Source organism: Semicossyphus pulcher, unplaced genomic scaffold (assembly GCF_022749685.1).
Source record: "Semicossyphus pulcher isolate SPU_LCO1_2020_fin unplaced genomic scaffold, fSemPul1.0.p SCAF_20, whole genome shotgun sequence".
Classification (NCBI taxonomy): domain Eukaryota; kingdom Metazoa; phylum Chordata; class Actinopteri; order Labriformes; family Labridae; genus Semicossyphus; species Semicossyphus pulcher.
The window spans coordinates 16483672-16501274 of record NW_027211694.1 but is presented as its reverse complement, the minus strand read 5'-3'; the positions used below and the strand labels follow the sequence as shown (position 1 = coordinate 16501274).

The 17603-nt window shown below is 40.5% G+C and overlaps 1 protein-coding gene across 2 annotated transcripts in view; it reads left to right on the top strand.

Annotated features, from left to right (window-relative positions):
- Window positions 1-930: 930 nt before the first annotated feature.
- LOC138599268 (copine-8) overlaps window positions 931-17603 on the top strand; it is a 77205-nt gene continuing 60532 nt past the window's right edge. Inside the window, exon 1 of one of the 2 annotated variants that reach the window (XM_069670829.1) lies at window positions 931-1097. In XM_069670829.1, coding sequence (XP_069526930.1) covers window positions 1000-1097 — 98 coding nt within the window. In that variant the 5' untranslated portion in view covers window positions 931-999. The remainder of the gene's footprint in view (window positions 1098-17603) is intronic. The other variant, XM_069670828.1, reaches the window with a different exon arrangement.

Sequence of the window (17603 nt, the reverse complement as noted above, 5' to 3'; positions counted from 1 at the left end):
AGTGATGGTTGTAGCAATGAAATGTGATATTATAAGTATGTTTTCTTGAGGGTATAATCACCTGAAGAAAACCTGAAAGTCTTTCAGTCACTGTAGGTTCACATACATATTGTGCATTATTTAATGAGGGGAGCAGTAAAATCAGTTATGTACATACATGATTCATGCACAAGGCTCATTGTTCTTGTGACTTTCCTCTTTATCTCTTCATGATTATCATGCTGTCATTCTACTGAAAATGTGTTGTCTCCATCCACACTAGCACACCCATGTGGAGCCTGAATGGGTTGATATGTGGGTCCCATCTGAGATACTCAACTTGGAACCTATCCAATCTTATTCTCAGTTAAATGAAAGGCCCTTGATTGGCTCTGTACAGGTCCCAGTGATATTATCTGGGGCATGGTTGCCAAAAGCAGAGTTTCGCCCCAGTACCCCTTACAGTTTCAATCCGACCATGCAAGAAGTAGAGAGGGCTGTGTTATGCCCTCAGCCAACATTGAATTGAACTAATTAAAATTAAGTGAAATTATATATGTACACACACACACACACACACACACACACACACACACACACACACAAGAAAGCTTTTTTCATGGCAGATTTGTACCGTTTTCATTATGTTTGTATCGTTATTACTTCGGTACAAGTAGGCCTACGTCTGAAGCACTGAATTTTAAATGAGCTGAACTGTAGTCAACTGAACTGAACTGAATTGAGAAGTAGACAGAAGGACGGGAAGGAGATGGCAGAGGGGCATACAGAAAGAGGAAAGCCAGAAAAAAAGAGAGATATTCACACACACACACAGAGGAGGAGAAAGAGAGGAGTGACATCACATCACCCAGCCTCTCTCTTCCTCTCTCTGGCACCTTTGCTCCACTTCTTACCGAGGAGGCGTGCACTCAGTTTCTCGCTGTCCTCCTTCGTCGCTCATAGAAAGAGGCTGGACCTCAGAAAAGGGGGAACGGAAAGGGAAAACATATTTTTGACAGGATGAACAACAGTTTTCCAAACATGGCGACGATAGGCGACTTCGACCCGCTCAATGCGTCTATTCCTGCCACCAAAGTTGAAATCACAGTGTCCTGCAGGTAGGGGAATTTGTCTCTTTAACCTGGTTTTAGTCTTACAGGGTTACGGAAAACACCTTGCTGTAGTCAAAACTGGAAGTTACCTGTAGTTCAACTCTATTGAAGTTTATGTTAAGTGTTAATTCAGAAAACGTGTAACGGCGACCACAACGAAAATAGGGTGAAAAATGTCACATTTGCGCTATAAATTGTCTGAGTATTGCTTTACCTTACGTACGATAAGCGATATCCAACCTAATCAGGTGTGATGCCAGTTTACCACTTCTATTCCACTTTAACTTTGTTAAAACGTGATATAATAACTATCGCACAATTATAACTCTACGTATAGTCAAACAATAAAGTTTAGACTACGTAATATCTATACTAGACTGCTGTAACGTTAATAGCCCAGTAAGGTCCGCGAGCTAACTTTTAGGTAGACGCATAACCTTAACATTTAGCCCACATTACAAAGGTAAGCATGTTGCCTACAGTGATGTGGTTTTAATGCTATTACAAGCACTGTACACTACAATCACGCTTCTCAGTTAATTTATCGAATCTGTCTTTTTTTATTTATTTACTTAGAGCCGATTCGAAACAAACTTCAAATCACAGTTTACATAGCAGGTTTTAATACTTTTTACTATAGGCTACGGGGACATAACAATTCCACAATGGGCTGTAATATAGTACCTATACACGCAGGCTACACTACAGAAATGCCATAGGAAATAGAAACAGTACAATACGATTAAAAAACGTCATTTTAAATATTGTAACGTTAAATGTTTGACTGAAATCCCTGATACTCACAGGCTAAGTTATAACTAATCATTTAGATATGCTTTTTCGATCTGTTGGCTATCTGTGTTGCTCCAGTTATTTGCTACAGTGTTTGACATCTGTCAGTCTTGTTGTTGCTTGCTGTCAACTGTCATGAGATAGATACAGTCAATACATTACAGGCATTAAAATTACATCTCATTACATACAGTTGTAGTCTGTATGACAGTGTGTGCTGTTAGGCAATGGGACGTGATGGAAACAGACAGAGTAGCAGGGGACAGGGCAGGTCTGTGTAATCCTCATTGAAAGAGTATTTACTCCCATTCAGGGAGGGCTTTCCTTTCTGCAAACAAAGCAGGGCGAGAAATGCAGAGAATGTGGTTGATTTCTGCAATTCTGGTGACCCACAGCAGGTCTACAAGCTGTATGCTTCACCGGTCATCCACATGTTCAGAGAAGCCCCCTGTTAAGGAAAACTACTAAATGTGTCACCTCCATTAAATCAAAAAGGTGCCAAGAAGAAGCCGTTGATACATATTTTAATGTTTAGGATCGAGAAAAAAATCTATAAAAAGAGGATTGAAAATGATCTGCACGTTATAGCGTTACACCCTTGAAGCAGCTCTCTCATTGTACAATAGTTACAGTGTATCTGTAACAGTGATCAATTAGATACCATCAGTAGTGCCATAACTCTCAGGTGGTAAAACATGCTGTTGAAATGCTCAAATAAGCAATTTAAATGCCCAAATATTGCTCAACCCCTATCCCTCTTATATCTGAAACATATGATATTAATCAAATTGTAACCGAAAATGTCTTTGCATTGTTACATTTTTGCTGTGGCAATTTTGATTGTGTTTCCACGGCTGTTGGTGAATTGTTGTGGGGGTTTGGGGGATTTTTTTACCCCCCACTGCTGTTGCTCAGATTGTGATGGAATTTGAAAAGTGGAACATTTTTGCATTGTGTTGCCGGTATACAAAATGAAAATTGGTCTTTAAATCAACACATGACATGCACAATCAATACATCGCTAAAGACTTCCTGAATTGCAATGAATAGGAAAAACAGATGATGTTCTATATGTTTACGAACAAGCGCCATGCGCATGGGAATGGTTTACCTATTAGATGGCGCCCTGGATAAATAGGCCGTGCATTCACACCATTTGACCGATCAAATAAAATGTCAGCTAGCTGCCAGCTACCCTCACAGTAATTTAGGACAACTTTAGCCAATGATTAGCCTATACTTACGACTTTACTACTACCTTCTTACACATGTCTTATGGCTCAAAGGTTAATTAATAGATAGGATTGAATCACCCTTGATGATTCTTATTGCTGTGGCGGATATTGACATGGCAGTGGGTGGTGGTGGCAGAATGGCAGTTGAATAAAAATCATACTGCTTTTGTCATCTTAGTTGTAAGCCTATATGGGGAAATGAGAGATGAAGTGCAATTTGTTTTAGTAATTTGGCACACTTACTGTTACATTGTGGCCTGTTATTAGTTATTAAACCACTGTTGCTACTGTTACAAGTTAACGTACATTACTGAACTTTAATTGACCACACTTCAGGACACGTTACCTAATAACATGACTAATAATTTATACAACTGTTCTTTATTTTTCCTTACACTTCATACTTCATGTAAGGAACTTAGCGCAAGTTGCGTACCTTTGAAAACTGCATCAAAAGTGTGTGATTTGTGTCCCTCAGGCATTGGAATCCCCAACTTCATGCCCACGGATAAATCTGGCAGATATTTGCACTCATCTGTGTGCACTTCTCTAATTTTGTACTGCTTTAGTTCTTAAATAGAGGTCAACTTCTCTTAGTTTCAGGCCTTAAAGGAGTGGACAGAAACAGTTTCCAACCCTGCCTGTCTTTCAGATGCTGTAGTTACTGCGACTCAAGAGGGTTTTTCGTACCATCTCCTTAGTAACAGAGAGATCATGTCATCTTCCAGCAGAGTATATGAACATGTATGGCAGCGTTTGTTAATGTCTGAGTCACCCAGCTTCTCAGTTCCTAAGGGGGCTGGTGTGCGGGGGTAGCTGGTTGTCCTCCCACCTGTGGTAGAGCGGGAATGTCACGGTTACAGCCAGGTGAATGTGTACAAGATTACATGTTTGTGTGATTTTATAGCATGTACGTTGTGTCTTTCCACATTTTCCTTTATGTTTTTGACTCATGAGGCAGTGCACAACATTGTCATGGTTACTACCTTCTAAAAGTTTTCCTCTGTGTGTGTAGGAGAGGTGTTAGAGTGAAAATTCACAGAGGAGACAATGGCTTAAGATAAGCAATATGAATGAGGAGATGGCTAAAATTATCCACATAAAAATGTTGGTTATTTTGGTCATTCAAGATGTATCAATGATAATAGACTGAAAAAGCTTTCCATCTTCACAGAGTCCAAAGTCTTATGATTGAGTGTTTTTTTGAAAGTTTATTTGGCCTTTTTTTTTCAGATGCAAATCTGCATTTTTGAAACGTGTGGACTGTGGAGTGTAAATGGTTATGAAATGTTGTTAACTGTTTTGGGGAAACATGAAACAGGCAATTTGCCAACAAGTAAGAAAATCATCACTCGGTTTCTTTTTAACTTGAACTTATTAAGCCTTTTTAAAAAAACTGACTTGGAGATTGTTTCAATGTGAAAAGAGAGTAAGAGAAAAAGCAAGAAAAGAAAAAAGCGTAGAGACTTTGCACAGATACTCTTATTTGAAGTAGCTCTCCTCAGGTAATTGTAATGTCAGCGGTGACATAACCCTTGCAGAAACATTGACAGATCCTCTTAGTCTGCATCTCCAGCTAATTCAGATAATGCGCTGATGCTATGGCACTATGAAGTAAGAGCTTGGCTCAGGCTCAGCATTGAGCTGGAAGGATTTTGCTGATCGCTGGGAGAGCACTAGGTATCAGCTAGAATCAATACGCTACCAGCTCTGCCTGGTGCATCACATGCATAATAGTATGTTCACACATACTGTATATGTAATGACTGTACCCACACTCACACAGGAACGGAAAAATAAATTAGTCTCTGATGCACTTTAGTGTTACCACCTACATGTACGAGCCAGGGGACTGTGCGGTGAATGGCCTCAAGTCAAAAAACTCCATTATGGAGATCCAGCATATCTGGCCAGCAAACAGGCTGTTACCTGTTTTTCCACATGCAAACACACACACAGGTACACACAAAAACGTACTTCTAGCTTATTTCAAATGAGTGACATGTGTAGAACATTTTTTTGTAGCTTTTTAAGAAATGTTTTGTCTGTAGAGAGAATTTTAAGTTAATATTGCAAAATTCAATACAACAATTTGTTGTGTTTTTTTCTGTTTTAACACTATAAATAGTTGCATTTTAGCTGCACTAATAGAGTTAGAATAATTAATACCTATAAGACACTGAATTAAGAGGTTTTTACGTGTGTGTTTTTCAGATGCTCTTATGCAGATACAGCACGTCAGCAGGGCTGCAAGGCCAGCTGAGGTATGCTGAGCTTGTTCTTCTTTGGAGATCAGGATTCCTTCAGTATTACCACTACCACTACTACACTACTAGGACTACTCCTCCTCCAAACAAACTAGGCTTTTCCGCCAATATATACAAATAACATTAGTTTAGCTAGTTTCTGAGACAAGTTGATAGCCGTTTTTACGCTGTGGTTCCGTCTCAGCGCCGTAACGAAGCTCAGCCGTAATGCAGCCTTTGCTGTTTTACATTGGACCAAGCAGAAGCAAAGTGTGCACGAGGTGTAAACAAACAGCACACTGTGCTGTTCCGCTGTTTACACTGACACCGCTTCACCTCTGTTACTACCTCCGATGCCGGCTCAGAGGCGAAGTCATTCGCCTCTTCGCCTCTACATAGAAGACAGAACGTAACAGAGGCATAATAATCCTGCCTTGAACTGGCAGTGTAAAATGGGCTATAGTTAAACTCCACATATCCACTGACTAAATCCTTCAGCCAGTTAAAAGATATTGATAAAAATGTTTCAAATAAAAACAAATAATAATAGTGACGTGACTTGAAACAGTATAAAGACAGAATAAATTCTCTGGATACGAATCCTAATAAAGATGAAAGTGCGGCAGTTGGTTGCTTTTTCCACTCCAACATCCAGGTTGTTTCCTACCAGCATGATATAAAAGTGAGAACAACACTTACTCAAATACACATTGCAGAAGAACGACCCTGAGAGATAAAAATGGACTGGCTTTTGAATAGAATTGAAACAGTTTTCCCCTCAATGTTTTTCTGACTGCTAGGGACATCTCTGTCTTACTCTCTCTCTCACTCTCTCTGTTTTTCTCTCTCTGTCTTGCCGTGCACCCCAGCACTGTCAGCAAGAATTGTAAGTGTTGACAGTAATAACTCTCAAATTCTCTCTCCTCCTCCTCTGCCTACCTTCTCCCTGATATGGAGAGATGGAAGGGATTAAAAATAAGGCACCTCTTTCCAGTATTCAATGTTGCCATATTTGGTTTTGATTAATCTTTTCACCTTTTTTTCACCTTAATTGGCAGCTTAATATATGTTGTCTATGATGTGACCTTTGTGTTCTAGTGAATTTAAAGGCATATTTAGGGGAAAACAATTACAGGTCAGAAATTCTTTATTATCTTTTATCCAAAATATCTTTGCACCTATTTCAGTAAAGGCTGGTTTGGAGATATGAAATGAGGCCAAATTTAAAAACGGGGTCATATTTGTGCAGGCCTGAAGGCTGGGACACGCGACTGCTGTGATCCTAATGGATTCACTCAAAAATGTGTCATCGTATCAGCTTCGAGCCAAAAGTAGTCCTGTGGCTTTAAGTATTTCTTGTCATGTCAAATATGAGTTCAAATACCCATTACATAGGAGTCTTTTAGGCTAATCGCTGAGGAGTTTTGTTCTCCTTGATTGTGCACAATTGGACAAGAGATAGAAAAAACTCTATTTCATAATAAGGAAGTCTACACACCGATTTTGAATCGTGTATCTGTGACTTGCCACCTGCGTCAGGAAACTGCAGGCGAGAGTTAAATTGCCAGCAAAACCAATCTGAACTGAGTGCATAGAGCCAACTATTCGAATCAGTTGGCAGTAGGCGGACAAGGTAATCATATGCTCGTCATGGTGATCAAGAGGCCGCCTATATTCTTCCTGCTAGGGGAAACCTGGTTATTGTCTAATTTTGAACGGGCTCATTTGGCAGCATGGTTGTCAGGGTATGTTGGCAGGCACAAACTGACACAAACTGAAGTAGCTTTTGGTCCTTTTTTTCATAGGATTTCCACAGTTATAGACAATAATAACAACATTTAAATGTATAGTTATAGTATGATACAATAAGATATGTTACAATAGGATAGGATTTAGATATTCATTCAAGTATTCAAGCAGGGGCAGCTATGGCTCAGCGGTAGAGTGGGTCGTCTCAATTGGAAGGTTGGGGGTTTGATCCCTGCTGCAACAGTCACATGTTGAAGTGTCATTTACCATTTAGTACACAAAAGGCAAAAGTGCAAAAATATTTAGGCCAGATCAGTGGCTGACAGTTTGGCATATGCGGATGTGTTGTCGAGCCTGATTGAGGTAGGTAAGAACGACCCCCTTTAACGTCTGTGGAACAGTGGGGGTGGAGGAGTCTGTTAAATTGCTCTTAAGATTGTCCAGCATGTTATGAAGAGGGTGGGAGTCATTGTCCATAATAGTCAGCAGTTTCTCCAGTATTCTGGCCTCAGCCACCCCTTCCAGTCTGACATGCTGCAGGCCCACAACAGACTCAGCTTTCTTAATCAGTTTATTCAGGCTGTTGGCATCCTTCGCTAGGATGCCTGCACCCCAGCAAACAACAGCAATGAAAACTGTGCTTGCAACAACAGACCTGTAAAACATGTTGGGGGACCTATGCAGACTTTAAAGGATTTGAAGGGGCGGCTGTGGCTCAGTGGTAGAGTCGTTGTCTCTCAATGGGAAGGTAGGGGGTTCGGTCCCTGACCTACAGTCGCATGTCGAAGTGTCCTTGGGCAAGACACCGAACCCCAAATTGCTCTCTCTGTTGGGGCTGAGCTCCTCTGCCCTCCAAACATGAGCTGTGTCCCAATCAAGGGTCTGCAGCCTTCGAGGGAGGTGGTCTACAGAGGATGTGTCATTCATAGCCTGCGTCCATGGAGGATTTCCTGTTTGCGTCACCAGCTGTTCCCGCCCTTACCCTTGCATCACCAAACGCTGATCCTGTCGCCAAGCAACAGGTAGCTAGCATAACTAACTTCACTTAGCTTAATCTAATATTTTAAAGGTGCCACAATCTCACCTCACTCTGCAGAGAGATATGTCCCTCCTTTAAATGCAGTGATTGTGGTGCGACGTCTCCTGTGTAGGCCGGCGGTCATACAGAATTCATAGGAAGCTACCTCACAGCTAGGAAGTTCCGTGCTTGAATCCCGGTTTGGCTGAAGGTGGCCTCTTTTTGTTGAGTTTCCATGTTTTCCCTGACCATGTGTGGGTTCCCTCATTGTACTCCGACTTCCTCCCACAGTCCAAAGACATGCTCATTAGGTTAATTGGTGACTCTAAATTGCCCGTTGGTGTGCGTGTGAGTGTGAATGGTTGTCTCTCTCTATGTGTCAGCCCTGTGATTGACTGCCGATTAGTCCAGGGTGTACTCCGCCTCTCGCCCAATGATACCTGGGATCCACTCCAGCTCCCCGGCGTCCCCGAACAGGATAGATATAGATACTGGATGGATGGGATGGAGCTGTTGGATTTTGTAAACAATAATAATAGTCAGTTGGAGCTTTTTACTTTGATAATGAAAAAGACAAAAAGTCGTCAATATCCTTCTGATATTAAATCCGTGAAGATTAAACACTACAAAGAGAAATTCATGTGGTCATCAAGAGCTTGAGAGAAGAGTGGTGTGTATAAAGGATGAAGTACAAATGATCTGCATGCATTCTAATAACATAATTGTTATATTTGTGTTAAAAGAAATTATCTTTCCTGCTATTTATTTCAGCCTTTAAAGTTGCTTCAGTGCACACTTCATAGAATTCATGGTTCAAGAAAGTTAGACAAGAGAGAGTACAAATAACCACATCCTCAAAACAACCACACACAAAAAGACTTCCTGCTATCAAAGTAGTTTTGTTGAATTTCACTTTAGGAAGCAGGAAAGGGAAGACACTTCAGGTTGTTGGGCCACAGCCAAGAAAGGATGAAATGTAGGCTGGAGAAATGTAGGTTATGTAAGGTGGCATTTTTTTACAAAAACAGAAACTTTGGACAGTTAAACTAATTGAAAGGATTTAATTTGGACTGCTGCTTTAACTTCAAACACATTCATAGTCATAGTCATACTCTATTTTTCATTGACTGCTTGAGATACTGCTATTGGTTCAGTGGCAGGGCATTTCTTAAAGAGATAAAGTGAGGCTAACAGGGTCTTCCTCTGAAGACATGAATCTTCCTGAGGGTCACGTGCTTTAGATTGTAACCACTGCCCCCTGTGGAATTCACCCCACTGGCTGTATTGATTCCCATTTTAAAACTTGCTACGGTGATTTCTCTTGTCAAGCAGCAACAGAAAATCTTTCACCATACAGCGTTTTACTTTGCTCAGAGTGTTAGGTGTGAAACACTTAGCCTGCAACCCCGCCCTTTAACATCACTAGTCATGCCCGACCTGCTATCTATTTTCAGGTCCCTCACTCCCACTCCGTCTATGGGGAGTGATTGCGTTGACCTTTTTGGCCCCATAGAGCTCACATAATGGCTCTTTTATTGAAGACGCCACTGACAACCATCACTTTGAAGGGAAGAAGGGGTTGCCTGCTGCGCGTCGGTTCAATGCCAGCCAAAAGCACAAAAGGATGTGAGAGAAATTACGACAGCTGCAAACTTTTTCTGTCTGTTTACATGTGGTTCTGAGCAGCGGGGAGCACAAATGATTTTGGATGAGAACACAGTGGTGCTAGCAATCAGTGAGACAAAGCTATACTGAAGAAGCCCTCTCTGTGCTGCAATGAATTGATGCCATTGTCTTGTCCCCCTTACACTAACTCTTTTCCTGTGTGAGGCACAGTCTGTTTCTGAGTGCTATCAGACTGTGTTTATGTGCATCTATCTGTGAGAGTTTTTGTGTGTTCCAGGCCGAAGTCCTCTTCTGTAATCAGGTTTGGGCTTTGTCTAGTCAGGTCAGTAAAGATTTATGCACTCGGAGGGAATTACTATCGACCTCCTTCCTTCTGTTATTCTCTCTCTGCGGTTGGTTTTCTACATAAGTCACCAGACGGTATGTGCACTGTGTCACAACACATGTGTGTCCCTGCGTGCCTGATTGCACTCTACAGCGCACACAGTTTAGGACCACACACACACAAACCACACGCTGACACAATGCCTCCCCTCCATACATCACGCTGTATATAGGCTTTGAAAATATGAATTGAAAAAGATCTGATGGAGAGCGAGTCATTGGCAAAGGTCAAGGGCTACACACACACACACACAGTTGTGTACCACTCTACTACAACATGCAGTAGTAATAAGTGGCACAGTAATAGGTGTACACATTGACCTTACTCTCAAGGTTACACAGCTGTGTTGTTATTTTAACATGCAGGCGATAAAACGTGGACTCAAGGACAAACCCACACAAACACACACTCAATTCACAACAGCAACCTAAAGGCAAGCTATCCAGAGTCAAAGAGGCATGTTTGTTGCTTATTGACTCCTTTATGAAATAACGTAACACTGTGATTTTTGCTAAATTTCACAAGGTTTTGTATACCAATGCATTAGAGTGTCTTGCATGTATCCTTCTTTGTAGAATATTTCTGTAAAATAAATGAGCGTTGAGACCCACTGACCTCAAAAAAAGGCTCAAAAAGCCATTGAAGAATGTGCTGAAGCCCTTTTAGGGGGTTCATCAATATACCAGTTCAGCTAAATGACTGCATAAGGGCAGACGCATACATACAATACACACAGTATGTGCATATATGCATCTAAAAGCAAACCCTTGTGATGGACAAAAGAGTGCTCAGATATTTGTGCCACTATGCCTCCCATCAGTCTGACAGCTGATGACATTTTCAGCACAAGCGACTCACACAAAATACCATCACATTTGATGCTCTGACATTTTATTTTCACGGTGATGGAGATGGCCTCCCATGGGAAATAAATTCATAATAAAACAGATCAAAACATCTCATATAAATTCTGCTAGCGCAATTAGATTTTTTTTGACATTTTCGGCGTGATATCTTGCTAGAAACTGACGACATCTGATCAGGATTTGTCCTCTGCCGCATTGCCACACACTAAGCTCTCAGATGCAGATTTAAACTATTTGACAAGTTAGATTACTTGACATACAGTAAATCACCCTCACAGCCCTCTTTACAGCCAAGAGAGACGCAGACAGAAGGGAGAGATAGAGAGAGAAACTGGCTGGCCTAATGAAGTCATCTCCATCCCGGTCACATAGCGCAGAGGCTGTCTGAATTCCTTCAGGGATGCTGCCTCCCTCTCTGTCTTTTTCTCTCCCATGTAGAAGCCCCTGGCCTTGGACTGCACACCCAAGCATGTGTCTCTATTTCGCTCACAAGCACAGACACATACTCTGTGTCCTATTGATAACATTGTACGGAGGCAAACAAACATGTATTAGAGAAAACTGTAAGAGGGGGTTCGGAGAGGAAACACCTCAATCTTCCCCTTTCCTCTTGCAGTGTTGTTGCCCATCGCAGCTCTGAGTCGCTCATCATCGAAAAACATGTGCACATGCTGTTTGACATTTTGTAGCACAAGCATTCATTCAGACAGTGATGTGCAAACACAATCACAAACCAGCCACACACACATGCACAGCTGCAGAACACATTAACTTGACCATCTGAGCATGTCAAATTTAGTGCATGCTGACGTTTTAGTAGAAGAATATGCAGTATGAGTGGGCATAGGTTATAAAAACACATTATATATATAAGACAAATACATATTTTGAGTCACTATTTGTCTCATTTTGTATGTAAAGCATCGGGAATGTCTTTTGTTAGTCCACAATAAGCAGTAACAGGCATACAAAGGAGTATTTAAGGACGACTAAACTGCGCTGAAAGTGGTGACAAAGGCAGTTAAGGTAAAACGCCACTAGCACCAATGTGTGGCTGTGTGACGTCCATGACTGATGTGTATTTTGTTGCACATGTGTGTGTGTGTGTAAATGGATACTGGTGTGGCATATTTCAGCGTGTGTGTATGTGTGTGTGTGCTGAGATGTTCTCTTGGCTCTCCCAGCCCTTGTCAAGAAGAATTAGGGCAGCTCTCTTAGAGAAGCAGAAAGAGAATTCAAGCTGCTGATACTCCCCTTCAATGTGCGTGTGTGTGTGTGTGTGTGTGTGTGTGTGTAATAGAGAGAGATTGTGCAAGCATGTGCTTTTATTTGTGTTGTAACAAATGCTCATCTGCAAATTGTATAGATCAGTGCATACGCACAAGGAAAGAAGTGATGGAGACAAAAAAATAGCAAAAGGAAAAAAAGAGGAGATGCTGGTACCTGTAGCCTTGTGCTCAGCGACCTGTTGAGAACATCTGAGCATGCCCAGTTGTCTCTTTTCGCTCCACATGTTACCAAGAATATTCCTGGTCTGTTGCTAAGCATGGTTACACGCACACACTCACACACACAAATACACACACACACAGCAAAGAATCCAGCAGTGATGGATGTGGCACTGAGAAGTGCATAAAAGGCTAAGATAATAGGACCTCTATTGAAATGTTAATGCACAACAATACAGTACAGTTCTTTAAAAATAAGAAAGCTGTTTAACATCCCGACTGGAAAACACTTAAACTGAAGTCAGAGGGTGTAAAATGTGACATGACCTTTCAGAATATACTTACAAAGGGCAGCTGTGGCTCGGTGGTAGAGTGGCTCGTCTCTCAAACGGAAGGATGGTGGTTTGATACACAGTCGAAATGTTGAAGCGATCTTGGGAGAGACACTGCCTGCCTCAGTGTTTGAATGTGACTAGTGAAAGGGTGAATGTGACATGTAATGTAAAAGTGCTTTGAGTGGTTGGAAGAAAAGCACCTCATAGGAACAGTACATTCACCATTTACAATAAATCATCAGTCAGTAAGTATTTTATTTCAAGACAATAAAGTAAAACACCTTTTTTCCAACAGTATTAGTCGGTGATATAGCCCTTACATGCATAATATATGAAGTGTCCTAATTTCTGTAACAAGTGTGTAAAGCTCCATTAAAATTATTTTTTGGTATCATTCAATTTTTTAAGGCTCGTTGTGAGGTGAAAAGTTTTTGCTGTTTTCTGTCAGATATGTCGCCTAATGTTGAGGTGAAATCAAACCTTAGATTCTTTTGAACCTCTCAGTGACTTCAGGCGAGTGTCAGCTTGTATCAGTTATATTCGTATTGCCTTCTATGACGGTAAATCCTTACTACGTTTTACGGTGCCACAACGGTGTGTGAGAGATAGAGATAGAGATAGAGATAGAGATAGAGAGAGAGAGAGAGAGAGAGAGAGAGAGATGACAGTTTCCTGATACTTTGTTTGACAGGTGCTTGTGTAGCCCTTCTCGAAGTCCCTTCTCGAAGTCCTGTCTCTTCACCGGCACAAACGAAAGCTGGCTTGGTTCCTCTCCCTGTCAGGAAAATGGCGGGCTCGATGTCCTGTCAAGCTAGAATTTGTGCAACCGGCACAAAAGGCAAAAATCAACCATCATAAGATCTGGTGAAATGCAATGTTAAACTACCAAAATAATATCTACACAATACGATACGACTGCTCGGACTCACTACCACCTACTTCTGCAAGTTGAGCTAAGTCAGAGTCAGACACCGCGAGTCCCTCTCATTACGTAATATCACGCAATGTTTCAGCTTTACTGAAAACGACCACTTTTTCCTCTATAGTATAGTAAGAAAGCAGCTGTAAAAGCAGCTTTGAGTGGTCGCAAAGACAAGAAAAGCACTATATAAGTACAGTCCATTTACCATAGTTGTGCATCAAGGATTAACCTTTTCCACAGCCATTTTCAGAATGCGTATTAATGTAGTAAAAAATTTTACCTGCAAGTTGCTCTTTAAGTTGTTGTTGAAACTAGGTGCATTCAAATGGCCACATTGCAATGGCTCCAGTTATTGCAGGATGACATCAGTGTTTGAGAAGAAGTTTAGAGTCTCAAACCTTAAACTGTAATTCACTAACAGCGTTATCTTGAGCATTGTCAGTGTGTCTGTGTGTGGGTTCCTTATCTTCATTAAACAAGGTTTATTAGATCTAGAATTTTGGACCTACAGGTGAAGCAATATTATTGTTTTAGACATGTTGAACAAGAAAGTTGTTAGACCACAAACGGGTTGTTCCATGTGGTTATCTGCATGGGTGTAACTGTATCTAGTTCAGTGAGATGGTGTAATCTCTGCAGAGCCTATTCAGGTCATGGTCAAACTGAGAGAGAGACAGTTTGATAGAAAGAGCCAGAGAGAGGAGGGAAAGTAGAAGTCAGAAGACAGAACAGGAACTAATGCTCTAGGCTCTCACTGAGAAAACCCCTTCTCTCCTGAGAATAGGACAGAACAGGCGACAGGAGAGGAGACAAGAAGACAGGGAAAGGGGCCATGTGACATTTTTATAGATATGTAATTATATCCCAAATTCGAGATTTGCTTAATTCTGTTTTTACGATAGGAGCAAACTTTGTCATCAGAAAAAGAGTCTAATCATGTGCTGAATGAATACAATTTCAACAATTAACTAAGAAAGGATTCAAAATTAAAAGCATATTGAAAAGACACAAGTGCACTACTTTTAACAGTGCTTCAATACAATCATGAAGAAAATATAATTTCCATCTCCCAAGTCGATTGGATATTGCTGTGCTCTAGATTTTGGTGTTAGTGTGAAATCCCTTTGTCTTTCTCTTGTAATTTCCAAGCGGCAACCCCTGGTGTTTAAAAATGAAGCCAATGCAAAAGTGAGTGTCGAGGGGCCACGTGAGGCTGGCTCCAGAAAACAAGAAATATCATTACGGCAGATGGGAAAATGTCAATATTTACAGCAGTAGACATGTTTACAGCCTGGTACAAAAAATGGTTTTGTTATAAATAGCTAATTTTATTGTTCAAGATAACTGTACAGGGGGGTGAATTTTGTTTTAACACACCCGTTTTAATTATATTAAGCCTTAAATTATGGGGGTTGGCTCACTTGATTGACAGGTGGATCCTGCTGGCTGTCTGGTAGACGTCAACACAGACATAGACACTGAGCTTAACTTCACCTGTTTGTGTTGTTGGAGACTTTTGGGGATTTTTTCATTCAAAGTTTGGACAAATAATCTGTCTCTCTGTGGGATTTATGGAACTGTGTGTTGTGATGAGAACATCGGTTATTTTAAGTTTCCCATTACGTGTCGACTTGCCATTATCTCCGGGCGAGCGAGCAGGGAGTCCGCTACTTCTTTTTAGTCTGTTAAATAAACAACTGCAGTCAGTAACCACCCCAAACAGAATCTCCTCTGTGGGACACACGAAGTCATACTAGCTTATTCATTATTTATACAGTCTATGGCTAATAACCGCTAGCTATGCTGAGAAGCATATAGCATAGCTTCTTAGCTCTAGCTGACTGATTCGTGCGACCCGCCCATAGTCCTCAGCCATAGGCTTCAGCTCGCGTTCCGCTTTTTTGCCTGCCTCTGGATTAGCCGGCTCTGGCATTTCCAACATGGCGAATGCAAACACTGGCACAATTCAGGCTTCAAAATGCTTCTTCAGAAACCAATGGGTGATATAACTGAGACTACGTCCATACAGTCTATGGTACAGCTGACGATCTGTTATTTACCTCAGCACGAGCTGATTGGCTGTTTTAATAGGTGAGGATTTCTTTTAAAACCAGCTACTGAAGACTTGAAAAAAACTGCAACTTTTACCTGCAAATTTTCATCTCATCTTGAATGTTTGGTCTGTACTGAGCTTTGTCAGAGGGCCTCTTTGAGTTGATTGGAGGTGATTGTTTGTTTGTGTGTGTGTGTGAAAAGATAGAAAAAGATAGAAGCATATATTTTTTTCTATTCAGTTTGTTTGACATAGGTGCTGTAAAAAATGCTTAATAGGAAGGGGAAATTCCAGAATGTTATCTGACAGTAATGGGCGGGGTTTGCCAAGCTTGGGAGCAGCAAGTTTCTTGTAGGAAACAGTTGTAGAAGGAGTGGCTGAAGTTTTGGCAAATGACCAGAAAAACGGAACCAGAGAGAAACATCAACAGTGTGTGTCATAGAAAATACCAAGCAGTGTTGAAGAAGCACAACAGTAGAGACACCTTTCATAATCAAGTCAGATTAAGGACAGTGCTGTCAATGCATTTACATATAGGAACTGGTTCAGTTGTAATGAGCAAGTTCCCCTTAGAAGGCTCTCTCTCTCAATGTTCAACAGTTTAATTTATAAAGTACATTATTCGAGGAAAAAATAATGCAACACAGCTAAATCAGCAATGAACTGTAATAATGATATTGACATGCATTCATAAATACAAGTATACAAACTATCAGTTCATTTCAGCTCTAAGAAACAGCTGCTTCTCTCCGTCAGTGGGATCATCATATTGTTAAAGTGATTATCTCGAAGATTTTCATTTAAATAAATGTCTGTTAGGTCACTATCTATCGCCAAATGAGGTACGCTATGGTGATTGAGCCTATTGCCCACTGATGAAAGCCTTTGCTTTTGCAGTATTGGGTGTCTGGTGCAGCTGAAAAAATCACAAGCGGTGTTTTTCCATCGCTCAGCAGTGGTTGTTCTGCTAGAGAGGGTAGGCAGAGCTAACTCAACAAACACTCTTGTGTGTAAAGCGGTTGGGGTTTTTTGTGTTATATATGTGGAATAAAAGGTACAATATTTCTCTTTAAAATGTAGTGGTTAATGAGTGTAAAGTTGCATAAAATAGAAATTCTAAAGTGAAGTACCTCACAATTGTTCTTAAGTAGCCACTAAGTTAATTTGCTACTAATGGCTGAGAATTATAAACCCATTAAGAACAAACAAATCAAATAATATAACTTTACTTTTAGATGGAGTGAAAAACATAATATTGAAGAAAATGTTACATGTTCTTGTTACATCATATGCCCATTCTGCCACACTCAGGCACAGAGAAAGAGTTATGAAGGGAAAATTGCAGGAAAAAACTGAAATGAAATTAAATGAATGTTGCCATCTAATGATGATCTCTTCACTCATTGAATAAGATTTGGCATGCTTTCCATTGCATTATAATTTGTATTTGTATAAAGTTCGATTATATATTTAATTTTATAAGCAGCAGTGGTTCACAGCAAAATTAGCATACCCATATTAACACTGTCAGAATTTATTCCAACTCTTTTGAAGTGTCTATATGGGTCCACACCACCGAGTGTTAATTTAACTCTTTTTGTAGACACTAATTTAGTGTAATTATTGACTCTTTTTGGAGTTAAAATGTTACAGTTTTTAACACTATCCAGTGTTAGTTTTTCCACAACACTTGTAACTAGTGTTAGATATTAACTCTCTCACAGGATTGTTTGTTAACTATACAAGTCATATCATATTAACACTGTAACGTGTAAATATAGCTCTTCTGAATAACAATAACTTACTTGAAAATAAAGAGGTCATGTTCTTTATTAAA